Here is a 27,897-nt window from a genome sequence, read left to right on the forward strand (position 1 = left end):
AGGGCAGCTTGGACCTCGAGAGACATAGGAACCCACCTCCTGTGTAGCTGGACCCTTCAGAGTCCGTAGGAGCTTGAGATCAGCAGACCGGTCAGCAGTGTTTTGGTGCCTGCGAATGCAGGTAAGTGACTCCTTCCCTCCAAGGGAGATTATCTTCAGTTGTCTTTGTTGCTCCACAGGTCCTGCATGGATCCTGTATGGTGCACAGGCACAGACGATGCAGCAGACTGAGAGGGAGATGAAGTTAGGCCCAAGAGAAGTCCGGCGAAATCCAAAGTGCAGAGACAGTCAATTCTGAATCTTGTCTGTGACGAATCTAAGGTCCTACAACCAGGTAGGCCCTTAAGTAACCACGGGAGAGGGTTGGAAAGATTCAGGGGACCCTCCTAGGGGATGGTCTGGACAGGGGGGAGGTTACTTCCATGTCCTTAGTCCAGTTTCACGCCAGAGCAGGAGCCAACGGCTCCCAGGACTGGTTTGAACTGGACTATGCACAGGGACACCAAATGTGCCCTGCAAGCGCACCCACCCAGCCCTAATACACTAAATTCTGTCTGGGAGGTGGTCACACCTCCCCGTGACAGGATGCCTATTGTTCTGCCTTCCCCTGTTCGAGCTTGGCTCAGCAGCAGGAGGGCAGAAATGTGTCTCTGGTTGGCAGCAACCATTTTGTCCAGAGCTAGAAGCCTGGTACCGGGAACAACGAGGGCCCCAAGAAGGGCTTTCCTGGTGGGTGTGGGGGTATGATTCCAACATGTTTGACACCAAACATGATAGGGTAGGTTAGGGTAGGTTACAGGCGTTTTAGAGATGGTCATCATGCGGTCGTGTAATGCCCCTCTATATATAGTATATGGCTGCTTTACTGACAACCCGGGAGAATAGACTCCTTAGGCTGCAGGGGTGTCCTGCTCATGCAGGGGCACCCTCTCACTTAGAACCAAGCACCCTGCCCTCAGGATTGTAAAGGCCTGCCATAGGGGTGACCTATAGGTTTTAAGTGCAGTGACCCTTAGATGTAGTAAACCTATATCTTAAGTAAGTGATGCATGCACTAACTTAACACAGGCTGTTTTGAATGGTCTCTCATGAGTGGCATAATACATGCTGCAGCCCATGGGAGACCTCTGGGGTACCTATGCCGTGGGTACATACGTACCATATACTAGGGACTGACAAGGGTACCCTAGTGTCCAATATGGGGTGTACCTAAGTACATGCATTACAGTTTAGAGAGAAGGCAGATAGACTGGGGTCCTGATTAGCAGGATCCCAGTCAGACTAGTCAAAAACAGCATTACATCCAACAAAAAGTGGGGGTAACCATAATAAGCAGATCCTACTTTCCTACAGCCAGGATTTGGGAGGCTGAGCCAAACTGCTCTGTAGAGGTGTGAATTGGCCTTCATAGAGACAAAGAACATCTGGTGGGAAGAGATCTGCAAGATGCAGAATAAAAGGCAGAAAGAGGGCTGGGTCATCAAACTGGTTTTCAAAGAGGGAATGGCAGCTAGGACAGGGCACAGGCTCACTCCCACTCCCTGCACCCCCAGGCAGACAGGGGCCCCAGTAATTGAATTAGTAGAAGGGCTGGAAGGGGAGTGTTGGGAAAACTCAGCCACACCAGTGGGTGGTTGGCTTAGTCAAATTTGAACCTTCAGGTAAGAGTTTCTTCATTTTGGATTTTTAAAGACATAGTTTTTTCTGGGACAAGAATATGTCTCACTTTGGTGGAATCTGTCAGAACTGAGGGTGGCACCCTGTACCCATTGGTCAGGGCTGTCCCCCTGCTTGTCGCCCAGAAACACTGGATACATTTGGGACAGCTGCACAGCAACTCAGATCCCTGCCTGAAACTAGAAGAACGACTGCTCTGCTGGAACCCTGGCCTGCACCCCAAATGATTGCACTCTGAATGACTGCACCTGCTGCACACTTTGGGGCTACAGTCCCAGAGATTTTGCCTTGCTTCAAGAAAAGAAGGAGTGAACTCCCTGAAAACAACAGGTTAAAAGACCTCCACCTGCATCACTGCACTAAGAAGAACCCAGCTGGTCAGCGCCCAGGGGACTGTTAAAGATTTGGCCAGGTGCATTCTGAGAGACCTAGTCCCAATATCTGAAGGACCATTTCAGAGCTTCTAGACTATTGAATTGGTGTTGTGGGCACTATGGAATCCCAAAATTGCCTACTGGATGAAGATGCAGAAGTTTGGAAAAGATAGGAGAACTTTTGGTAAATACCTCCATAAGTTGACCGACCCGTTGTCAAGAGTCAAGCTGCCAACATCGAACTGCAATCAGATCTGGATTTCAGGTTCTTCCTGTTGAAAGCTCTGGATCTCAAGACTTCCAGGATTTCATTGAGGTCTTGTGCAGCGCCAAGTGGCTAATGTAGGCTCGAAACCCAGCATGAAGAGGAGCTTCGCTCGACAACCAGAGAAAAATCTCGAAAAAGTGACTAAGTCAGAAGGTAAAAACTTGACTGGGGCCTACCGCTCATTGTATCTGACCTGCTTTCTGTTTTTAGGCACTAGAAAGTGATTATTCTTTAAATATTCAGAACTCCGCTTCCTGAATTGGATTTTTGTCATTTTAATCATAAAAATTCCCTAGTTTTATTAAATGGTTTTGAATTTATATTGGGTTTTGTGTTTTACTTATTAAATATATTGGTGTTCTTAAATGCTTTACACACCTGTAGTCTGCATGCTCGCAGCCAGCTGCCAAGAGTTGAGCAAGGGAATAATTTATTTAGACTTTGAATGGTCCTTTTATTGTGATTGTGGCCTTATTACTAATGGTAGGTACCTATTTACCCCTACTAATAAACCACCTTCCAATAGGATGCCTCATTCGATTGTAGTCACAGGTCTTGACATTGTGATTAGAAACCTAGGACGAAAGACAGATCTTGTGAGGGTCAGTAGCAGACATTTGACCATCACAGTTCCCACACGGTTTGAAACCTGATCTTTTTGGGTGGTGACACTTTGAAAATCTGCACCTGAATAAACTATTCACGGAGAAAAAGCATCAACAATGTCAACAAACTCCTGAGGAGATACTTACTCTGGATTTGCGTTGATGAGTCGGAAACAAGGAAACTGACGTCAGAACTCTGGCAATGGCAACACAGTGATGGTGCGTGCGACACCGAAGTGGACTGATTGCCAGCAACGAGCTGGCAATCAGTGCTGAACCGCCAGGCCACATACACCGCCTCCCTGTTAGTGCTATCTTTTAAATGGAGGGAGCTCTCTTAGTAAGTTTCTATAGCGCTATTTATATAGCTTGAACCTAGCTGGGGCACAATGCATTGTGTGTGATGTTAGCATTCCATTCAAGAATGAGTACTTTCAGTGGGTGTTTGTCTTTGTGAACTACACAATTCCATTCCATTTCACAATGTTATCCTTTCACATTTTAGTGACAGGGAGCGCAAGTGATTTTCTCAGAATTGCTTGTGTTTTTTGGTCAAGTGCCGAGTGGTGATTCTAGCCCCGGTCTCCAGGCTCCATCTGCAAGCAAGCTGAACCGCCAGGCCACATATACCACCTCCCTGTTAGTGCTATCTTTTAATTGGAGGGAGTCTTGGCACTGCTTCAACGAGCTGGCAATCAGTGCTGAACCGCCAGGCCACATACACCACCTCCCTGTTAGTGCTATCTTTTAATTGGAGAGACTCTTGGCACAGCTTCCGCGAGCTGGCAATCAGTGCTGAACCGCCAGGCCACATACACCACCTCCCTGTTAGTGCTATCTTTTAATTGGAGGGACTCTTGGCACAGCTTCCGCGAGCTGGCAATCAGTGCTGAACCGCCAGGCCACATACACCACCTCCCTGTTAGTGCTATCTTTTAATTGGAGAGACTCTTGGCACTGCTTCAACGAGCTGGCAATCAGTGCTGAACCGCCAGGCCACATACACCACCGCCCTGTTAGTGCTATCTTTTAATTGGAGGGACTCTTGGCACAGCTTCCGCGAGCTGGCAATCAGTGCTGAACCGCCAGGCCACATACACCGCCTCCCTGTTAGTGCTATCTTTTAATTGGAGGGACTCTTGGCACAGCTACCGCGAGCTGGCAATCAGTGCTGAACCGGCTGGCCACATACACCACCATCCTGTTAGTGCCATCTTTTAATTGGAGGGACTCTTGGCACAGCTTCCGCGAGCTGGCAATCAGTGCTGAACCGCCAGGCCACATACACCACCTCCCTGTTAGTGCTATCTTTTAATTGGAGGGACTCTTGGCACAGCTTCCGCGAGCTGGCAATCAGTGCTGAACCGCCAGGCCACATACACCGCCTCCCTGTTAGTGCTATCTTTTAATTGGAGGGACTCTTGGCACAGCTTCCGCGAGCTGGCAATCAGTGCTGAACCGCCAGGCCACATACACCGCCTCCCTGTTAGTGCTATCTTTTAATTGGAGGGACTCTTGGCACAGCTTCCGCGAGCTGGCAATCAGTGCTGAACCGCCAGGCCACATACACCGCCTCCCTGTTAGTGCTATCTTTTAATTGGAGGGACTCTTGGCACAGCTTCCGCGAGCTGGCAATCAGTGCTGAACCGCCAGGCCACAAACAGCACCTCCCTGTTAGTGCTATCTTTTCATTGGAGGGAGTCTTGGCACTGCTTCAACGAGCTGGCAATCAGTGCTGAACTGCCAGGCCACATACACCGCCTCCCTGTTAGTGCTATCTTTTAATTGGAGGGACTCTTGGCACAGCTTCCGCGAGCTGGCAATCAGTGCTGAACCGCCAGGCCACATACACCGCCTCCCTGTTAGTGCTATCTTTTAATTGGAGGGACTCTTGGCACAGCTTCCGCGAATTGGCAATCAGTGCTGAACCGCCAGGCCACATACACCGCCTCCCTGTTAGTGCTATCTTTTAATTGGAGGGACTCTTGGCACAGCTTCCGCGAGCTGGCAATCAGTGCTGAACCGCCAGGCCACATACAGCACCTCCCTGTTAGTGCTATCTTTTAATTGGATGAACTCTTGGCACAGCTTCCGCGAGCTGGCAATCAGTGCTGAACCGCCAGGCCACATACACCGCCTCCCTGTTAGTGCTATCTTTTAATTGGAGGGACTCTTGGCACAGCTTCCGCGAGCTGGCAATCAGTGTTGAGCCGCCAGGCCATATACACCACCGCCCTGTTAGTGCTATCTTTTAATTGGAGGGACTCTTGGCACAGCTTCCACGAGCTGGCAATCAGTGCTAAACCGCCAGGCCACATACACCACTTCCCTGTTAGTGCTATCTTTTAACTGGAGGGACTCTTGGCACAGCTTCCGTGAGCTGGCAATCAGTGCTGAACCGCCAGGCCACATACACCACCTCCCTGTTAGTGCTATCTTTTAATTGGAGGGACTCTTGGCACTGCTTCAACGAGCTGGCAATCAGTGCTGAACCGCCAGGCCACATACACCACCTCCCTGTTAGTGCTATCTTTTAATTGGAGGGACTCTTGGCACAGCTTCCGCGAGCTGGCAATCAGTGCTGAGCCGCCAGGCCATATACACCACCGCCCTGTTAGTGCTATCTTTTAATTGGAGGGACTCTTGGCACTGCTTCAACGAGCTGGCAATCAGTGCTGAACCGCCAGGCCACATACACCGCCTCCCTGTTAGTGCTATCTTTTAATTGGAGGGACTCTTGGCACTGCTTCAACAAGCTGGCAATCAGTGCTGAACCGCCAGGCCACATACACCGCCTCCCTGTTAGTGCTATCTTTTAATTGGAGGGACTCTTGGCACAGCTTCCGCGAGCTGGCAATCAGTGCTGAACCGCCAGGCCACATACACCACCTCCCTGTTAGTGCTATCTTTTAATTGGAGGGACTCTTGGCACAGCTTCCACAAGCTGGCAATCAGTGCTGAACCGCCAGGCCACATTCACCACCTCCCTGTTAGTGCTACCTTTTAATTAGAGGGACTCTTGGCACAGCTTCCACGAGCTGGCAATCAGTGCTGAACCGCCAGGCCACATACACCGCCTCCCTGTTAGTGCTATCTTTTAATTGGAGGGACTCTTGGCACAGCTTCCGCGAGCTGGCAATCAGTGCTGAACCGGCTGGCCACATACACCACCATCCTGTTAGTGCCATCTTTTAATTGGAGGGACTCTTGGCACAGCTTCCGCGAGCTGGCAATCAGTGCTGAACCGCCAGGCCACATACACCACCTCCCTGTTAGTGCTATCTTTTAATTGGAGGGACTCTTGGCACAGCTTCCGCGAGCTGGCAATCAGTGCTGAACCGCCAGGCCACATACACCGCCTCCCTGTTAGTGCTATCTTTTAATTGGAGGGACTCTTGGCACAGCTTCCGCGAGCTGGCAATCAGTGCTGAACCGCCAGGCCACATACATCGCCTCCCTGTTAGTGCTATCTTTTAATTGGAGGGACTCTTGGCACAGCTTCCGCGAGCTGGCAATCAGTGCTGAACCGCCAGGCCACATACACCGCCTCCCTGTTAGTGCTATCTTTTAATTGGAGGGACTCTTGGCACAGCTTCCGCGAGCTGGCAATCAGTGCTGAACCGCCAGGCCACAAACAGCACCTCCCTGTTAGTGCTATCTTTTCATTGGAGGGAGTCTTGGCACTGCTTCAACGAGCTGGCAATCAGTGCTGAACTGCCAGGCCACATACACCGCCTCCCAGTTAGTGCTATCTTTTAATTGGAGGGACTCTTGGCACAGCTTCCGCGAGCTGGCAATCAGTGCTGAACCGCCAGGCCACATACACCGCCTCCCTGTTAGTGCTATCTTTTAATTGGAGGGACTCTTGGCACAGCTTCCGCGAACTGGCAATCAGTGCTGAACCGCCAGGCCACATACACCGCCTCCCTGTTAGTGCTATCTTTTAATTGGAGGGACTCTTGGCACAGCTTCCGCGAGCTGGCAATCAGTGCTGAACCGCCAGGCCACATACAGCACCTCCCTGTTAGTGCTATCTTTTAATTGGATGAACTCTTGGCACAGCTTCCGCGAGCTGGCAATCAGTGCTGAACCGCCAGGCCACATACACCGCCTCCCTGTTAGTGCTATCTTTTAATTGGAGGGACTCTTGGCACAGCTTCCGCGAGCTGGCAATCAGTGTTGAGCCGCCAGGCCATATACACCACCGCCCTGTTAGTGCTATCTTTTAATTGGAGGGACTCTTGGCACAGCTTCCACGAGCTGGCAATCAGTGCTAAACCGCCAGGCCACATACACCACTTCCCTGTTAGTGCTATCTTTTAACTGGAGGGACTCTTGGCACAGCTTCCGTGAGCTGGCAATCAGTGCTGAACCGCCAGGCCACATACACCACCTCCCTGTTAGTGCTATCTTTTAATTGGAGGGACTCTTGGCACTGCTTCAACGAGCTGGCAATCAGTGCTGAACCGCCAGGCCACATACACCACCTCCCTGTTAGTGCTATCTTTTAATTGGAGGGACTCTTGGCACAGCTTCCGCGAGCTGGCAATCAGTGCTGAGCCGCCAGGCCATATACACCACCGCCCTGTTAGTGCTATCTTTTAATTGGAGGGACTCTTGGCACTGCTTCAACGAGCTGGCAATCAGTGCTGAACCGCCAGGCCACATACACCGCCTCCCTGTTAGTGCTATCTTTTAATTGGAGGGACTCTTGGCACTGCTTCAACAAGCTGGCAATCAGTGCTGAACCGCCAGGCCACATACACCGCCTCCCTGTTAGTGCTATCTTTTAATTGGAGGGACTCTTGGCACAGCTTCCACAAGCTGGCAATCAGTGCTGAACCGCCAGGCCACATTCACCACCTCCCTGTTAGTGCTACCTTTTAATTAGAGGGACTCTTGGCACAGCTTCCACGAGCTGGCAATCAGCGCTGAACCGCCAGGCCACATACACCGCCTCCCTGTTAGTGCTATCTTTTAATTGGAGGGACTCTTGGCACAGCTTCCACGAGCTGGCAATCAGTGCTGAACCGCCAGGCCACATTCACCACCTCCCTGTTAGTGCTATCTTTTAATTGGAGGGACTCTTGGCACAGCTTCCACGAGCTGGCAATCAGTGCTGAACTGCCAGGCCACATTCACCACCTCCCTGTTAGTGCTATTTTTTAATTGGAGGGACTCTTGGCACAGCTTCCACGAGCTGGCAATCAGTGCTGAACCGCCAGGCCACATACACCGCCTCCCTGTTAGTGCTATGTTTTAATTGGAGGGACTCTTGGCACAGCTTCCACGAGCTGGCAATCAGTGCTGAACCGCCAGGCCACATTCACCACCTCCCTGTTAGTGCTATCTTTTAATTGGAGGGACTCTTGGCACAGCTTCCACGAGCTGGCAATCAGTGCTGAACCGCCAGGCCACATACACCACCTCCCTGTTGGTGCTATCTTTTAATTGGAGAGACTCTTGGCACAGCTTCCGCGAGCTGGCAATCAGTGCTGAACCGCCAGGCCACATTCACCACCTCCCTGTTAGTGCTATCTTTTAATTGGAGGGACTCTTGGCACAGCTTCCACGAGCTGGCAATCAGTGCTGAACCGCCAGGCCACATACACCACCTCCCTGTTGGTGCTATCTTTTAATTGGAGGGACTCTTGGCACAGCTTCCGCGAGCTGGCAATCAGTGCTAAACCGCCAGGCCACATACACCACCTCCCTGTTGGTGCTATCTTTTAATTGGAGGGACTCTTGGCACAGCTTCCACGAGCTGGCAATCAGTGCTGAACCGCCAGGCCACATTCACCACCTCCCTGTTAGTGCTATCTTTTAATTGGAGGGACTCTTGGCACAGCTTCCACGAGCTGGCAATCAGTGCTGAACCGCCAGGCCACATACACCACCTCCCTGTTGGTGCTATCTTTTAATTGGAGGGACTCTTGGCACAGCTTCCGCGAGCTGGCAATCAGTGCTGAGCCGCCAGGCCACATACACCGCCTCCCTGTTAGTGCTATGTTTTAATTGGAGGGACTCTTGGCACAGCTTCCACGAGCTGGCAATCAGTGCTGAACTGCCAGGCCACATTCACCACCTCCCTGTTAGTGCTATCTTTTAATTGGAGGGACTCTTGGCACAGCTTCCGCGAGCTGGCAATCAGTGCTGAGCCGCCAGGCCATATACACCACCTCCCTGTTAGTGCTATCTTTTAATTGGAGAGACTCTTGGCACAGCTTCCGCGAGCTGGCAATCAGTGCTGAACCGCCAGGCCACATTCACCACCTCCCTGTTAGTGCTATCTTTTAATTGGAGGGACTCTTGGCACAGCTTCCACGAGCTGGCAATCAGTGCTGAACCGCCAGGCCACATACACCGCCTCCCTGTTAGTGCTATCTTTTAATTGGAGGGACTCTTGGCACAGCTTCCGCGAGCTGGCAATCAGTGCTGAACCGCCAGGCCACATACACCGCCTCCCTGTTAGTGCTATCTTTTAATTGGAGGGACTCTTGGCACAGCTTCCGCGAGCTGGCAATCAGTGCTGAACCGGCTGGCCACATACACCACCATCCTGTTAGTGCCATCTTTTAATTGGAGGGACTCTTGGCACAGCTTCCGCGAGCTGGCAATCAGTGCTGAACCGCCAGGCCACATACACCACCTCCCTGTTAGTGCTATCTTTTAATTGGAGGGACTCTTGACACAGCTTCCGCGAGCTGGCAATCAGTGCTGAACCGCCAGGCCACATACACCGCCTCCCTGTTAGTGCTATCTTTTAATTGGAGGGACTCTTGGCACAGCTTCCGCGAGCTGGCAATCAGTGCTGAACCGCCAGGCCACATACACCGCCTCCCTGTTAGTGCTAACTTTTAATTGGAGGGACTCTTGGCACAGCTTCCGCGAGCTGGCAATCAGTGCTGAACCGCCAGGCCACATTCACCACCTCCCTGTTAGTGCTATCTTTTAATTGGAGGGACTCTTGGCACAGCTTCCACGAGCTGGCAATCAGTGCTGAACCGCCAGGCCACATACACCACCTCCCTGTTGGTGCTATCTTTTAATTGGAGGGACTCTTGGCACAGCTTCCGCGAGCTGGCAATCAGTGCTGAACCGCCAGGCCACATTCACCACCTCCCTGTTAGTGCTACCTTTTAATTGGAGGGACTCTTGGCACAGCTTCCACGAGCTGGCAATCAGTGCTGAACCGCCAGGCCACATTCACCACCTCCCTGTTGGTGCTATCTTTTAATTGGAGGGACTCTTGGCACAGCTTCCGCGAGCTGGCAATCAGTGCTGAACCGCCAGGCCACATACACCACCTCCCTGTTAGTGCTATCTTTTAATTGGAGGGACTCTTGGCACAGCTTCCGCGAGCTGGCAATCAGTGCTGAACCGCCAGGCCACATTCACCACCTCCCTGTTGGTGCTATCTTTTAATTGGAGGGACTCTTGGCACAGCTTCCGCGAGCTGGCAATCAGTGCTGAACCGCCAGGCCACATACACCACCTCCCTGTTAGTGCTATCTTTTAATTGGAGGGACTCTTGGCACAGCTTCCGCGAGCTGGCAATCAGTGCTGAACCGCCAGGCCACATACACCACCTCCCTGTTGGTGCTATCTTTTAATTGGAGGGACTCTTGGCACAGCTTTCACGAGCTGGCAATCAGTGCTTATGTCCTGCACTACTATCTCTCTCACTGATAGGTAATTTACCCAGATTCAGACTTTCTAGCAAGTGCCAGAAGCAGAGAGCTGAAAATAAATGTAGGACACTCTGCTCTCCAGAGAAAGGGGCTAAACTAATGGGGTTAAACTAATGCAAATTAATGATTGTCCTCGCATTACTGCATTGACACCTTGATGTCACTCTATTTCACGGTCTTTGGGGTCAGCAGCACATTTACTATGAAGTGCCAGACAATATATGTTAAAACTATTGCAAAATGACAGTGAGCAGAAGCAGTTAGCATTTAGCTGCTGTCAGCCTGCTCTGCACCCATGGTCGAGGAGTGGTGGTTGTCCCTGTAACAACTGACAGTGTCCAATCATATGGCAGCTTGGCCACTCAGCCTCTTGTGCGGCATAACTAGGATCCTCAGCTGCAGAGTCCTACCGGAGGTTGTGATCGGGTTGTGGCTTGGACTGGCGCCTGAGACAAAGCTTGACACAGTGAAAGGACAGCTCTACTGATGCTTACATTCAGCAAGTCCTTGTTTGACAACCCACTGTGACAGGCAGCAAGTCACCTCAAAAGCTGTTACACTTCTCTTGAGATGCCTGCAGGTTAGGGACACGCTGGAGGCCAGTCTCACACTGCAGGTATGGAATAGGGCTGTGTGTTAGAGAGCGTCAGTGCAGAGAAGAGGCTGGGGTGCTGGAAGAAGAAGTAGGGGCGGCAGGAGTTGTGTTCTTGATCGGGTGAAACTGGGTGTAGTGCTCGGTTTATTTTCTTGATCTGCGTGACATGGGCCATGTCTTGCTTTGCTAAGCAAGGTCAGCTGGGTTTAGATGTGATGTATTACCGTGCTGGGCTCTTTATTTCCAAACAGCACTCATTAAGCAGTGCTGCATAGCCCAGTCCTGCTTCTGTCTTCTCTTCCTGAGAGTTTAGCAGGCCTGCCCAGCACAGCCCTACTCCGCCTCCACTACCACAGAGTTTTCTCAGTTTTTCGAAGGCTAGTCCAGCTTCCCAATAGAGTTTATCATTTTTTCCCAGGACTGTCCTGCATTTCTCCTCTCCTCTTCCAGAGAAGTTCATTGTCTTGACTACGCCAATGTTGTTTGCTCTCATTTTCTCTCCTAGCCAGAGAGTTTATGAATTCTTCCCAGGACAATTCAGATTTTTTCTTTTTAATTTCGGCCAAACATTTAATCAGCCTTGTGTATATGTTCACTGATGCATGTTCATGCATATGCCATTTCCATATGCATGTTTCCAATTAGATTATGTACCTGCACATACACGTTTGGGAAAGGAAGATGGTTTGTGGCCCTTTATTATATGTCTTCGTGCAAGCTTTCAAAGTACTCATTAATTTTCATAAACCATTCAGACCTCAAACTAGGTGATCTCCATCCATCTACTTTCCGCCAGGATATATTTATTTAGTGTTCCAGTGTGATGAATGGGATGGCAGAGACATATTGCGTACAATAGCCAAGTGATCTTGCGTTGTTTATCTGAAACCTTTGACTAGCTCTGACCTTTTAACTAAACCGGCTTAGCAATCGGGAACATGTAGTTGCACGAGGAGCGGACTGACCATTAGGCATGCAGGGCTCAATCCCATTCATTCATTTTGCTTTTATGGGGCTAAATCTTGGTGCATTACATGCTCTGGTGCATGGCAGGTCACCTGCTGCTTTGGTGCTGTTTCACAGCATGTGATCCCCTTCCTCTTCATTGGGCAAACAAGGTTCAGACACTTTGATGCATATTGTACCTTTTGTACGACCGCTCTCCCCTCCTAGTCATCGTGTTCATGGTGTGCAGAGAACACCTGCAGGGGCGCAACGCAGGCTCCGGGGCGTAAGTGTGAGCTCACGTATCAGGGAGTCCCTATTCACTGTAGGGCCAATGAATTTCTTTGAGCTAAAGGAGTCTCGGGAGCCATCCCCACCTTTTCAAGGGGCCACATCAGGTGGCATTGCATCACTGCACACATGCAACACACTGCCCCAGCTTCTTGCAACTTCCCCCTCCACTTCTCCTGGCAGGCCCCATTGTAATGTTGATCAGGCATAACATATTATGTTCTCAAGCATAAATTATTTATTATGATGCCACTATTGTTTCCAGGATGATCCACTTAGAAATGGGAAGCAGGTTACTAAACTTCCAAACACGTTTAAGGAGCTCTGCAGCTGTTTTAAGGTTGTCTCTGTCAAACTCTATTGCATAAAGCAGGATCATTTGTTAACTATATCTCATGCATTGACATTACATATAAAATTGACATGCCACACAAACATACTGAAAACACGAACATTTCACACATAAGCAAATGGAAATCTTAGCAGCTATGGAAGCAATAGCTGATGAGCTCTTAATAAATGCACTGCTGGAGATGGACCTCTGGGAAATATCTGTGCAGAGAAGTTCAATTTTGAAACGCAGTGCGCAGAGCACTGCAAAGCATGGCTGTAAATTGCCGAAAGATGGAACAAAATAACATCCAGTGAAGACCTGCTGGGTGAACTAATCTTAGAGAGGAGAAACAACACACACGCAGAGAAACACACAGCAGTGTTGCTCAGTTCACTGTCTCCTGCTGCTATTCTCATGCAGATGCTGCACTCTCTCCTTCCAGATGCTGTGGAGTGTCATGCAGATGGCGCTGGTAGGCTCCTGCCAGCAGCCTGCTGCTGATGGTGATGACAGTCACTTCTACCTTGTTTTCTGCTGAGAGTCTCATTCAGATGCTGCAGCTGCTAGCAGTCTCTTGTCTCCGGTGAATGTAGCTAACAGTCCCAGCATGCACTACTGTGAATCCCATTAAGATGCTGCTGACTGCCTCTGATGTCAAGCCGATGAGGCTCAGTTCCTCGTACTCATCTGGGAGGCACTGCTGTAAGTCTTGTGAAGAACCTGCAGACAGCCTTTTGCCTTTTGGTGGCCCTCAGACACTTCATGTGTACTGAGACAGACACGCCTATGAAGAGTGCCCCTCACATGGAACTGTGAATGACCCCTGTCCACAGCACATACACACACACACACACACACACACACACACACACACACCACACCACACACACACACACACACCCTGGTGCGATTCCCTTCTCTGCCAGGGCTGGGCAAACATCTCCTAGCACAGCTGTTCACGAAGCAGGGCCTGACATGGTATCGACACTGCCCCAGCCCTGCTGACCTTTGAAAGGCGCCAGCCTGACAAGCCACTAAGCGACTGACACCAGCCCAGTGCAGTTGGTCTGCTGGAGGCACCAGCCAGACATGTGACTGACACACACTGGCGACCGCCGCCCATTCTTTCAGTCAATCAACCTGACAATTGACTGTGACTGCCACAGCCATGCTGGCCTTTCAGAGGCCCTGGCCTGACATATGATTGACTTTTCTCCAGGCTTGATAGCTTTCATTTGCCTCTGTACCACAGCCCTGCCTTCCCCAATGTACAGGCACCTACTAGAACCTGGGGTCTTTGCAATTAACGTCCAGAACACCCCAGCTTGCCATAGTGTCTGCAGTTCAAGTAATGCTACCCAGAAGCTCTTTATTGATGTCATAACTACACTTTCACAATTGCTTTATTTACCTTCTTGATTTACTTAGATTTGCTTGAAAAGGCATATTTTTCCCACTCTTTTTTCAAAATTTTCACAGGTGGAGAACCCCCCGAACTGCCCTTATAAAGGTCTGGCTTGCTCGCTACGCTCGCTCGCCACACAACACTTATCCAGAACTTTTACACCTCACCAATTTCAAATGTCACCAGCCGCCACTGACTGGGATCATACAACATAGTCATGATGTGTTTTATACCATGGGCACAACTGGATGACAATTAGTGGGCATCTTTAATAAGCCTTATGCGCGTGCCATGCCTCATCATAAACCACCAGCAATTACATCATTACCTTCATTATTTACTTTTCTCTAGCTAGCAGCCATGTCTCCTGTTCCCAATGATTTCTCTTCCTTAGTAGAGCCAGAGGCCTGGCCAGAGACATGGATGCAAACAAGGAGAGTAGAGGGACAAAGCAGAGAAAGGAAACAAGGCAGAACATGTCACAGTGAAAATCCTTGAAACAGTGAGTTGTATTTCTCTGCTGCAATGAGGAACCAGTTGTGAAAAGGGATTTTTTGTGGTGATTATGAATAGCTGGAAATTAAAGCTACAATTTTTAAGCGCTAAGCACATACGTCTTATTTTATTACTACGCACTAGTCCACACCAAGTCAACAATGTAAGGAACAGGCAGCTTAGACATATTGTTATTGCAAGACAAATAAATCCAGATCCAAGCAGAAAAGGAGATGGTTTCATCAATGCTTGTTTATGCTTCCTGTTGGTTTGATTTAGCTGCCAAATGCTGGGTGTTTAAGTGCTTCTCTTCCTGACAGTTTAACATACTTTCAATATTGTTTCGCATGAAGAGCATTGGAAAAAAGGTTAACACATTTAAAATTCTTCCCACTAGTGGATCCTCAAAATAGGTCTTTCCTTCCACCCCGAAATATTCTTAGGATAGCACCGATATCTACTGCAGAAGTTGATCTATCATGACCTACTATACTACTGGTAGTTGACTGGTATGACCCTACCAGCATTACAAAGTACACCACAAAAAAGCACATTAACATACCTTCAGGTATGAAGAAAGTCTGCAGAGAAGATCCTGCAAACAAAAGCCACATTCCAAGAATGCTAAGTGCTTTTGGCTAAAAAAAAAGACAAAAGTCAAACAGAACAGGCTGACTGTGTCACGCATGAATGTGCCACACCCAAACCAAGCGTCCGATCTTCTCTATTCAAGTCAAGCTCTCGAACATGCTGCCACCGAGGAAAACATTAGAGGGACTGAGAAATGGGGAAATCTAATTTCTCCATTAACCTGCTTTAATGTTGAAGTTTATAGAGCTTGAAAGCCAACATGGCGTTGTTTAGCTTACAGAATGGGTGGCCCCCTCTCTACATTGGGAGTGTTTGTATGTATAATGAGCCATATCAAAGTGAGCAACTGAAAATCAATAGAAAATGGGAAGACAAGTAATCAGATTAGGAAAATCATGAATGTACTGGAAATGTTGTAAATTGCACACGAAAAATCCAAATCAAAACGTTCTTTTACTAAAAAATTTAATGACATTATTTAGCTTAGGAACTGCACATTGATGGTGAATCAAAAGCATCCTTCAGAGGAGATGCTGGAGAGCTTCAAGACAACAGGTTAGGCATCCATCGAGCTGGTGGAAAGTGACACTAAAAGTGACCTAGGCCTAGGAAGAGCCCAGCTCAGAGATACATTTTCAGCAACACGTGTTCCTTTATGACATATTGCTTGTCACCACAGTCTCGGGTGTGGTGAAAGACAACTCTTTCTGTACTTCTGAATCTGGAAATTAATCACAGAAATTGGACTATCAGAGGTGCTGTGCATGCAAGAAAATGACGGTGTTGCGCTCCTTGTAAAAGCCCAGTTTCAGACACCGGCTTGTCCTTAAACATTGTCAGCATCCCCTCAGATGTTAAAAAACCCATATGTGTCCTCTATCACCCAACACTGTTTTTACTCTCCCCTAGCTGGCCTTTAGAGATCCTAATTTAGTTTGTAAAGACCCTTTGAGACCCTCAGAAAGTGTCAGAGACACTTGGCTGGCAATCAGATTCCCCCTACCAACTATCAGTGATCCTTACCTCACATTCAGATGCAACTAACTGGCCCTTGTAGGCTTTTAGCCAACTTCCAGACAGCTAAAGCCGCCTACAGAGAGGCTACAAAGAGGGCCAGTGAACTTCACATCACCTTTGGTTACCTGCAGATAAGCCTACAAGAGTGTTTTTTTCATTCTTGTTAGCTCTGATATTTCTGTCAGATACACCTAGTTGGTCCTTCAACACTCAAATTCCCATTGCACGAGCATCACTAGCAAGACTTCACCAACCCTAACCAAGCAGGGGAAATATTAAGTCTGCCTTGAAACACTCCTGCCTTCCCCTCACAAATACTCTAAATCATTTCTCAATGAGAGCATTCCCTTAGAGACCTTAAGGTTCTGACACCCATACTTTGTCAAGCCATTGAACTACCTTTAGACAGCTACAGCTGATTTTTAGATTCCACCCTATTTCCCTCAGCCTACTTTTAGTCATTGCTAGCATGCCTGCGGATGCACTCGGCCAGCCATTAGACATCCTCACTCGCTCTTAAAGACTTCCATACCAATCATCAGAGATCCCAGCAGAGGTCTGTCAGCCTGTACTCTAGACACCTCTGTTTGACCCTTAGATATGTCCAGCTGTCCCTCAGCCTTCTCTGAGACATCAATATGGGTATTTAAACAACCTAGCTGTTATCTCTAAGACTTGGTATGATCCTGAGACTCCTCCAGCGTGCCCTTAGAATACATAGGCCCTCAGAGACCATTAGACTGTCCCTACATTCAGCTATACTTAAAATGCTCTGAATTAGCCCTGCAAGATTGTTGGTGATCTCTAAAATCCCTCCACATTTCCTTGAGAGACCCTCAGCTAGTCTTCATTCACCCCCATCACATCCTAACACTACCTAGCCAATCCTTAGAAACCCTGAGTGTGTCCTTATACACAGCTCCAGCAGGCCCTCAGATGTTCCTTGTTTCACCCTCGGAGACATTCAGCCAGACCTCAGAGCTCACCTCCAGGCTCAACCAGATGTCCTTCAAAAAGCATTCTCTAGTGTCCAAGCATAGCCATTTGCTTCTTAATCCATTCAGGTGGCCCTCACACACCCTGGGAGATCTGTTCATCTTGGCAAAAATGACCTGAACTTCAGTGACTGGGGCAATTAGCCCCCTGCCCCCACCTCCTACTTCCTGTGAAAGGCATCAGATGTTCCCATAAATCAATAGCCATAGTACATGCAAAGTTCTCTGGAAAGGCAAAAGGAAGTGTAAAGTTTAAACATGTTTTAATCACCAAAAACAACGATTTCAGTATTTATAGGTTTGAAGCACACGCCATTCAAATCAGTTACAGTTTTGCACAAAAACAATCAGAATTCATAATAAGCAGATGGTCTGTTGTCTTGTCTTCAGGTGTTGTATTTTATTTCATCTTCTTCTTTAAGCATTGGCGAACACGTCATTCATTGTTACTGGGAGATATCCCTACGACTTCCTCAGGGAGCAACGCAGATACCAGTGTTGTACTAGAGTATTATGATAGTTTTCATAATGGCATTACTGTACATGCTCTTACACGAATTAAGGTACTAAAAGCACCCTCATACTTGGTGTGTATCCCGTTTATCATTGTACTGTGGAAACCCATGCCAAATTTATTTTGAGAGTTCAAATGGCTAAAAAACAAGACTGAAAACGATATTTTTACCTTCGATATTTCTGTTGACGATATTTTTGATATCCTGATATTCTTGAGATAATATTTTTGAATCAATATTTTTTTATCCTGATATTTTGTCCAAAAACCAGTAATTCTCTCTCTACTACAGAGTGCCGTGTCTGCTTCACTTAGGGGTTTTGATGTACAGGCAACAGTCCATTTGCTATGGGAAAGTACTCCCACCCTAACCGTAGGCGTGACAGAATGTTTACCACTGGTCTTTGGTTCTAGTGCTAGGCCAGGTCTCTTGCTGTTCAACAGCCCATAAAAATCCGCAGTCTTTTCTTAAATTCTCCTTAACAGCTCTATGAGAGTAGCACATATCTTTACGTATCTGCTGTAGGTTTTGCAAAGTCCTTCAAAAGATATTAGTTTGTCTTTATCATCTGGTGCAGAAACATACGAATAGCACAAGGAATCCTTTGGGGTCTCCACTCTGGCTGAGACAGTGTGTCTCAGATAACCCACTTGTGGTCTGAAGAGCTTGCACTTGTCTGCTCTCAAAACAAGACCTTTTTTGGACAGTTTGGTGCAGTTTTCTTGTAAAATTTTGAAATGTTCATTTGTACTCCTTGTGAAGACTAACACATCATCTTGAAAGCATTTCACGTTTGAAACATCACGAGTTGAAACATGGATGCAAGACCAAACCGAATATGTTTATACTTGAAGACCCCAAATTAAGTCACAAATGCAGGAAAAGTTTCTACTAGTTCAATCCAATAGTAGGCCCTACGAAGATCAGGAGTTGAAAATACAGTGGCTCCATTCAGCATAGATAACCGTACTTTTCTTTTGAGTAGAGGATGACTGTCCACTATGATGATGGTGTTTAGGGCCCTGAGATTCAAACGCAGTCCATCTGATTGCATTAGCTTCCTTTATCAATACTACTGGTTCTATCCAATCTGAGAACTCCGTTTCCTCCATAATGTCTCATTTTTGTATCTTCTTTAACAAGTTTTATAAGTTCTTCCAACACTTAAAGGGAAATTCCCTAATTTCTGCTTCATCAGGGTGGCATCCCCCCTGAGTTTTATACGTTGGCAAATCCCTTTAATTTGCAAGTCTTTGCGTTGAAGACTGCAGTAAACAAGTGAATAATCTGAGAACCCAACTCCTCTTCTGTGACATCCGTCAAGGGATACAAAGCACATAGAACCAGGGAAATTTTGAGGTGTCTTTGATCTCTCAATTGCAGATGCCTCTTTTTGCCACATAAAAATTTATTTTTGCTATCATCACTTTGAATTTAGCTGTGGTTACAAAGTATCCAAGAAAGTTAGTCCTATATCCATCTTAAGTCAAAGCTCTGACGTTGGGCTCCAGGTGCTCTGGTACTTTTGTGGAGAATAAGGAATCAAACGTTTCTCTTGATATAATATTAAATGGTGAGCCAGTGTGCACCGTTAAATGTCAGGTCAAATCTTAAAAGAGTAATTGTGGCTATGGGAGGTATGGAGGGCCTCTCCTAGTTGGTGTCATCAGAGTCCTTCCCCATCAGTACCATCCCTTAATAGACTGTGTGTGCTTCATCACCTCTTTCTGAGGTCACATCCTGTAACAATTTTGCATTTTTGCTTTCGTACTTCTGCCGCCTTCACAGCATACTCTTGGAAATGTTCTTGCCGTTTACATAAGCTACATTCTTTAATGAAGGATTGTAATTAGCCGCATCAGTGTTGCTGCCACATCTGTAGCAGCTCAACTTTGAATCATTTCTGTAAGACTTGCAGAAGATCATTTTGTTGGGTGCGGCACTAGTGTAGCAAACTTCATACTCCTTTTCAAGCTGTTATCATTGACCTCCTCAATCCAAGAAATGGATTATTCCATTGGATTTGGGGATTTAATTACATCTTTCGATGAGGGATACCCTAATTCCCAAGGTTTTTTTTAATGCGCCTATTGTTACTACTGACCATCTCTGATCAGTTAATCAGTTGTAGTTCCAAAGCTGCTTTTTTAAAATAAACTTTTCAAAGAAGTGAGGAAGTCATTGAAGCTCTAATTTTCTCTCTGTTGACATGTAAAAAAAAATTATGCTCCAGGTCTTACTAATAGTAATCTTGAAATGTTCCTCCAACCACATCATAGCCTCCTCAAAGTCATCTTCCCCTTCTGGTGCTTTGACTTTGGGAAATTATCTAAACATTCCTTTCCCTTCTGGTCCCAGTAAATGTAAAAGCATGTTCTTTCTTCTTCCCACTGGCATTTTATCATCATCAATAGACTTTAAAAAAAATCGTCTTTCCCTGTTTCCATTCTAATGGAGGTTCACCTTTATTTTACAGGAACTTCTGAGGTGGTTCAAACTGCATGTCGAAGGGTAAGAGTGGGGCAACTTATGAGTATATGAAAAAAACTTCACTCTATTTAACATACAAGAGAAAGCTTGCAGGACCACATAATGGCAAATATAAAATGAAAGATTAATTTACATATGCAAGGCAATGACAAGGAGGCAGAGGTGCAGCCAGGGATACAGGTGCTAAGGCTTAATATGCACCCACTGCAATGTCTCTTCAAATATATATGTGTATGCGTGAAAAAGATCTGAAACATCCGCTGTATACCTGGAACACATGAATTACATAATATTTTAAATTCTTTGTAGCCTTCTCAGTAAAGAAAATGAAACTGTGAAAGAGTCTGTTTGCAAAGTAATAATTGATCAGCCAAGGCATGTTGCCACCTTAAGTGTCTTTTGCAATCGTAGATGAGAGAGATTGGTTGTAGGTTCTGAATCATGTAAAAGGCACTTTTTATGACTTAGTTGAATTGAGGACCCAGACAAAGACTAGAATACAACATCACGCCCATGTTTCTTTTTTGTTGGAGATACCCCAAATTACTGGAAACAAACTATTGGATAACAGTTCTTTCAATCTGTGGATGTGGGTATCTCTGGTTTAAATGAACAAGTTACTTATCTTCTGTAATGCTATTTATGGTTGATAATGTAGCTAACTGCAGCTTCTATACCTTTAGAGTATCCACAGGCATCAGACTAGACCTGGAAGATTTCAACACAATAGCGCCCACACACTGTCAGTCGGCGCTGTGTGGGTCCACATCTACTTGGTTCTTCCCCTGAACTGACAATAGATCTGCATATAAGTGCACCCCTGCGTGACGTAAATTTATTTCTTGACCCTTTCCACACCCTTGGAGGTGGAGTCCAAGATTAATTTAGTAGAGGATGTGGTTTAACAACTAGGGCAGTCGACCTCAAATCTGGGGAACTGGGTTCGAGTCTCGGCAATGACGCTCAACATCCTGTGATTCTGGGCAAATCACTTAATCTCTCTATGCCTAACAAAAATGAATGTATCCTTGTGTAATGCAACTGGTGCTCATGTAAAGAGCTCTGATACCTGATACCTTTGGGTCAGGTTTGCGCTATATAAAACTCAGGGAAAAGAAAACAGAGGTACCAGTGTTCAGATTTCCAGTTTGAGACCTTTTAACGCTCAGGTAATGTCAAAGTAAAGTGCAGAAGTGATTAGTTGTTAAGATGTGTGTGCCATGATGCTGAAAGGTGTGGATGTCAATGGTATAAATGAGATAATGCATGGTATGTCGGAAAGGTAGAATGAGTGGAACTCTCCTTCATGGAACTCCTACCCATGGCTGCTGGGCTTTAAAGATGGCGGATGGCACATAGAGCAGTATAAACAGAGTCTGCTGTCTATGCTCGTGTGGTTAGCATATATACAGAAATCACACTTTATGTACAATGCTTATGGCCAAGTTCTTCCCCATGAGGGTCAAGTAAATGTACACAAACCTTTGTTAGGCTGGCTTGACCTTGAGCTCAACTTGCTTACTGGAATTCTCCATCTTCCAATACCCATATGCATCCACACAAATGCTCTTCCATCTTGTGACCGCGGTTGTCCAGAGCTTACAGGAACACTTCCAATATTTTAATAATCTATCACAGTCATGAAGGGACTTTGCAGATCAGCTCCGGGCAACCTTGGAAACCCTACCCCACAGATCCGAGCAGACAGAAAAGCTGTGTTTGGAGGATAGACATTCACAGATGCAGGCTTTGCAGAGTGTTGGGAGAGTTTGTCATATGCGGTGGCTTGAGAAGTTAAACAGATTGTAAGACATGTGAACATAATTTTAGTAGGAGAAGAAAATTATTTTCTGCAAATCTAGGATCTCTGTCCATCAAATTAACACTGTTGCTGTGTTTCCAGATATGTTTTAGCAGTTTTTCCTACCGTTTTGCTAATACGAGAATCTGGAAGTTGCACACTTTGGCAAATGGTGCATTGTGCTACATATATTTTCAGAACCTCCTTCCTATCTGTTTGTGCCCACCAGTTCTATAACGACTAAGGGCCAGATTTATAATCTGGCAGACAGTATGTTTCTCTGCCAGGAGAATGGAGTAAATTACTCTGACACGCTGATGTAGGAACAGTCCACCAAATTTAGAAGTGATGGCAGAGCAGGCGGTCATTTCTTAAAGCATTGCGAGGAACCAGCAACATAACGCAGCCCTGCACCGATAAGAAAATTTAAAGTTTACCTTTGACGGCCCTTAATCCACAGGGCCATCAGAGCGAATTAATCACTGTAGAGATGAAGTAGTCTCCGCCGTGGTCCATCCACAGCTACATCAGGTGGGTGGACCAATGATTTTGCAGTATGTATACTCCATTTTCGTTGAAATGGAGTATACATGCTGCCAAGATATATATTAGGCCCTAAGTCTTGCTTGAGTTTTGGAGGTAAGTATACACAAGACCTTGATCAACTATTAAGTTAATCCTTAGTTCAGTCACTCCCTAGACAAAAGAATAACTCTGGGGGCGAAAGGGAGGGGTTTGTTTATGTCACAAATCACTGTGGGAATGCTAATGTTTATTTTTTAAATGGGCATAAGACACTTGTACCTTGAAAAATATGCTTTCCTTTCAAATTTCTTCTCTATAGTTTCACATGAAAATTAAATCACCCAAGTTGATTTACAGCTCTTGGTAGGGAATGGCAAGGCGTTGCTGTGATTTAGTGTGACCATGTAACATGTACCTCATTAATTAAAATGTATTATTTCTAAGTAAAATTGCAATTAATTATTTACTTTTCACCTTTTTTTACTACTGTTTACATCACTTTTTTTAATAACTTCAACTTGAGCTCTTTATATATACTCTTCTGTTGTCTTAATCCTGTTTATTTGTCTCACTTTTGTTTAATCTCTTCTTTTTCCTTACCCATTATTTTTCTTTACCTTTCTTCTTTCTTGCCCTGTTTGTTCTGGCTTCCTTCTTTTTTGGTCAAGCCTAGGCAGCGCACATGCGCTGTCTGCAAGACCTGTTGTATTCAACAAAACCACTTTATTCCCACCTGCTACTTACCATTGGTTCACCCATATGCATCCTGCAGCGCACATAGAAACAGCAAATTGCCACAAGTTATTGTTCATGTGCAGGAAGGTGCCCCTTCCTGCACAAAAACAATCAATAAAAAATGCTGAGTTACAAAGTTTATTCGCAGGAAGGCACACCTTCCTGCATATGAACAATCATTCCCTCAAGGCAGGCACCCTTGCATCATAGTGCAAGGGTATCTGTGTTGGTGCTAGGCAGCTAAATTTAGCACCAAAAGTAGGGGTGCGCCACATTCTTGTAAATACAGCGCATCCCCGCATTTTCAGAATGACGAAGAGCGGCATTAGCTATATTGCCTTATTGTTGCGCTACACCATTTTCTTGTAAATATGCCCCTAAATTAGAGTTCCAACAGCTGCAGCACTTCCTTTATTGTTGGATGTTGGTTACAACCTTGTGCATCTCTTTTTTTAAAAGATGTTGTACAAAGTATAGAGGCATGCGCGAGGAGAAACTGAATTCAAGGGTGGAGTTCTACCCTGTAGGATGGCTCCATATTCAGCCAGAAAGGTAATAGACCAGATGGAACTCCTACTTTTCAAGTCATATATTGAACATACTGTTTGTCATAGAAGTGCTTTTAAAGAGAATAAACTAGTTGTTTTTTTGGGACTGGAAGTGCCAAGACCAGCAGCTAAGAAACTGCCAGTTCCTGAATAGCATAGGGCTGTGATCCTTTCTGAATTTGAGATGGGCGTGCTCTTAATGTAATTTTGACCCTCCTGTGTATTTCAAGCATTGATGTCTTAGAATGCATTGCAAACCTGTCTCATCCATCCCATCTGAAAAATATGGACCAGCTAGCTTATCAATTGACCTTCACACCAGTCTTAGAAACTGGAAGGGCAACTCCTTCAATGAGCCTTTCTGTCTATCAGTCACTGGAATGCTCATTTATCACCATTTCTGGGCACGTTTCTCAGAAACTGAGAAAACAAGATCTTTAAATAGATTCTCCAATCTTTTTCACAATCTCTTAGTCGGTCCTATGCTCTGTTCACATACTGTAGATGGCTGCCTGCCCTGCTATAGGTCTGAAACGTTTGGAGGCATATTCTTGAAATGGATCTTCCTTCAAGACTCCAATATTGGGAAGGTTAACTCTATCAATATGCCCTCCTATGTCTCACATGTTGAAAAGGTCTACCCGGGCATAAGTTGAAACTAGTGCAACTCCTGGTATTTGTAAATGATGCTGTACTTCTCAGCCTTACTGAGATATCAGTGCACTGTCTGCTAGGCACATTTTCCTAATACCGCCAAACAAAAAGGTTTCGGAATAAATGTTTGATCTAAGAAACACAACTGTAGCTGGATTTCTAGGCCTCTTAAAATATGTTTTGAGATAAGAATGTGGAGAAGGCAGCAACTTCTTGTTTAGGAGTCAGCTAGTTGAAGAACCTGGGCTGGAAGAAAATACTGGAAAAAACATAGCAGACTGTAAAAGTTTACAGTGACAAATCTGTATCCACTGCTGTGTACTACAAGGAAATATGCTGTTGCGTGGAAAATAAAAAATAGAGTAATTAGAGAGAATAGATTTCTTGTTGAATCTAAGAACAAATACTCTGATTTTCCAAATGGTATTATTAGAATTCTCCTTTGTGAAAATGTTCAAATTCATTCCTGCTTGGCTCTGGATAATAATATGTTCAAATACCCTTGGAATGGTTTATAGGGACACAATGACATAACTATTAATGCAGCCTGGATACTTTGGTATTTTACGAGTATCCTATGCATGGATAAACTCTATGTAACTTTTTACAAGATACAAATTGTGCGATCAAATGTGTCTATGATGCTAATACCTGTTTGAAATTGCCTGGCCTGATAAATAATGCACATTACTTTGTACTTTACATTTCTTCATAATGTAAACCAGTATTATTCTAATGGTTCAAACTGTTCTCTGTATTGTGCAAAGAAAGTAGCAATGTACAACTTGTTCTGCACGAATGAGCCTGACATCGCAGAGGTAGGGGTTGACAAACTGGAACATATTCTATACCCAAACAAATACATTATTTTAATATGCCTACAGAAGACTAAGGCCAGCTTCTAAACTTCTAAATGAGTGCTGGCTGCATATATCTACACATATACTATATTCTGTGCCAATGTTAAATCTCTCGGGGAGAATTAAGAACACATTCATCATAAACATAACAGCATTCCCACTTTTTAGGTTTTCTTTCCATCAAATTGTTTACTCAATATGACCAGTTTGATTTCAATTGATAATGGTAATAAAAAGAAATACCTCCTCACTCATCATCTTGACAAATTATAATTTTTTGTTTTCTTCCAGTGGATGTTCATCTTGATCCAGACACGGCTCATCCTAATCTCGTCATTGCCACAGACCAGAAGAGCGTGAGGATTGGAGACAAGAGAAGGAACCTGGACAACAGTCTGAAACGATTCATCTATTATCCCCTAATCCTGGGGTGTGAAGGGTTCAACACTGGGAAACACTACTGGGAGGTGGATGTTGGAGAAATGCCAGCTTGGGATGTTGGGGTCTGTGAAAAGTCCATCAGCAGGAAAGCCAAAGATATTAACCTCTCACCTGAGGAAGGCTGCTGGAGGGTTTACCTGAGAGATGATGATCAGTACTGGGCCGGCTGTGCCCCAGATATCCAGATTACTCCCAAAGAAAAGCCTAGGGTTATTGGTGTCTTTCTGGAGTATGAGGAGGGGAAAGTATCATTTTATAGTGTGAATGGAAAGTCATTGTTGTTCAGATTTAGATGCAATTTCAGTCAAATTCTTCTACCATATTTCTATCCTGGTTCCTTTGAAAAAGGAAGAAATGCTGGCATCTTGAGAATCAATCCAGTGACCGGATGGGAGTGAACACTACCGAAAACCTGAACAATTGTACCGCTCAAAAATTTCTACTCATCTTCCCTTGCAATCAAGCATGAAAATGTCTTTTTAAACAAATCGCATGTTTGTATAAGCAAGTTTCTTTCAGAAGGTCATTAAAACCGAGGTCAGAGGAGTGCAAATGATGGTAACTCATGATTCTCACAATTCTTACTTGTTGCACTTTGAAGCATCTGCGTGGTTGATTATGTAGCACATCTAGGGTGTATATATGCTCAAGTCAAATAGTAATAGTTCTTCTCCTTTTCCTCTGTCAAAGGCTGTGAGATATTAGTAAAAATCAAGTCGTTTATAGAAAATACCGGTGCAAAAAAGGTGTCAGAATAAAAATAAATCCTAAATTACAGACAGCTACTGATAATCGGGATTCCAGAATGTCTTGTTGTCTGATGAAATCTATTTCTATTTGCTCATCCTATGCCACCAAGAATGAAGATTCAAGAATGTTCTTTGTTTGAAAATGTCTGTTGCTCTTTATCCAATTCTTGATCACTTTTGAAAAATGAGTCATTAGTTGTGTTGCCTGCACAACTAATCGGTCTAAATTTGTCCTCCAGTGGGAACCAAACACCCCACTGCAGCGCTTGACTCTCATAGGATAGCGATGCAGAGCAGTCCAAGGCTTACTCAAGTGTGTGATGTGGGCTAGTAGTAATCACCATTCAAAGATGCTCAATAATAACACTCAATAATTGTGTATCCAATCTGTGCTTTTTCTTTTGAAAAAGTAAAAGTATATTTATTACACACACATACACTACTCAATACTATGCAGCAATTTACCAATATACAATGAGCTGATGGAAATACTTACATTGCGTAAACATTCTTGTCCCTCCCAAAGGGAGATTTAAATCCAGAAATAATATGTCAAAAACATTATCTTGTCCCTAAATGTGCGAATTGAACATAACTTGGAGAAAGAGCACTTAATACTGGCACCAATGCATGCGGCTGTCAATCTCATTATCTCAAAAAAGGATTTAATCATAGGAACAAGTGCAATAACTTCAAATAACCATGGCTTAGGGCACTTAATTCTGGCATTAAAGCAGGGAAACTTTGATCATGAGTGGCTGTCAGTCTCATTATTTAGATAAAGCATTTGCAAGAATAATGTATAGGCATGTTGGAGTAATTTGTGTATTCAGCATGAATAACAATTCAAACATAGCCCCTGAAGGGCATCAGATGCAATTACAGACTTTCACCCCTAGAGGGTGTTTGCAACATATTCTATGAATCACATTCAGAATAAAATACTGCACTTTTAAAATAGCCCCTAAAGGACATTACTTTTGCAAGCACACACATGTGCAATTACCACCTTTCATCTCTAGAGGATGCCAGTATGAAAACTCTTATTGTACCACTTTAGACCACAAAATCTGCAGCCATAGTCTTTCCCCCTAGAGGGAGCAGCACTCCAAGCTGTAGACCAAATGTTCCAGCTTGGATAATGCTTAAACACATGAGAAAACCCTTTGATGAATATCATTACAGAGTACCATCCAACGTAAGGTGGGAACCATGGTACTTCTTTTGGGGGCGAGGCAACACAGCTCCTGAAGCTCCCCCCTTCACTTTAGAAATAATTTGGTAGTGGCCCCATCT

At 45.4% G+C, this 27,897-nt stretch overlaps 1 protein-coding gene across 2 annotated transcripts in view; it reads left to right on the forward strand.

Annotated features, from left to right (window-relative positions):
• LOC146802311 (E3 ubiquitin-protein ligase TRIM39-like) overlaps positions 1 to 27,355 on the forward strand; it is a 139,409-nt gene extending 112,054 nt beyond the window's left edge. For both annotated transcript variants that reach the window (XM_085621881.1, XM_085621882.1), the window contains one exon: positions 25,703 to 27,355. In XM_085621881.1, coding sequence (XP_085478007.1) covers positions 25,703 to 26,250 — 548 coding nt within the window. In that variant the 3' untranslated portion in view covers positions 26,251 to 27,355. The remainder of the gene's footprint in view (positions 1 to 25,702) is intronic.
• The last annotated feature ends 542 nt before the right edge of the window (positions 27,356 to 27,897 follow it).

The sequence above is a fragment of the Triturus cristatus genome, chromosome 8, assembly GCF_964204655.1.
Source record: "Triturus cristatus chromosome 8, aTriCri1.1, whole genome shotgun sequence".
Taxonomy (NCBI): Eukaryota; Metazoa; Chordata; class Amphibia; order Caudata; family Salamandridae; genus Triturus; species Triturus cristatus.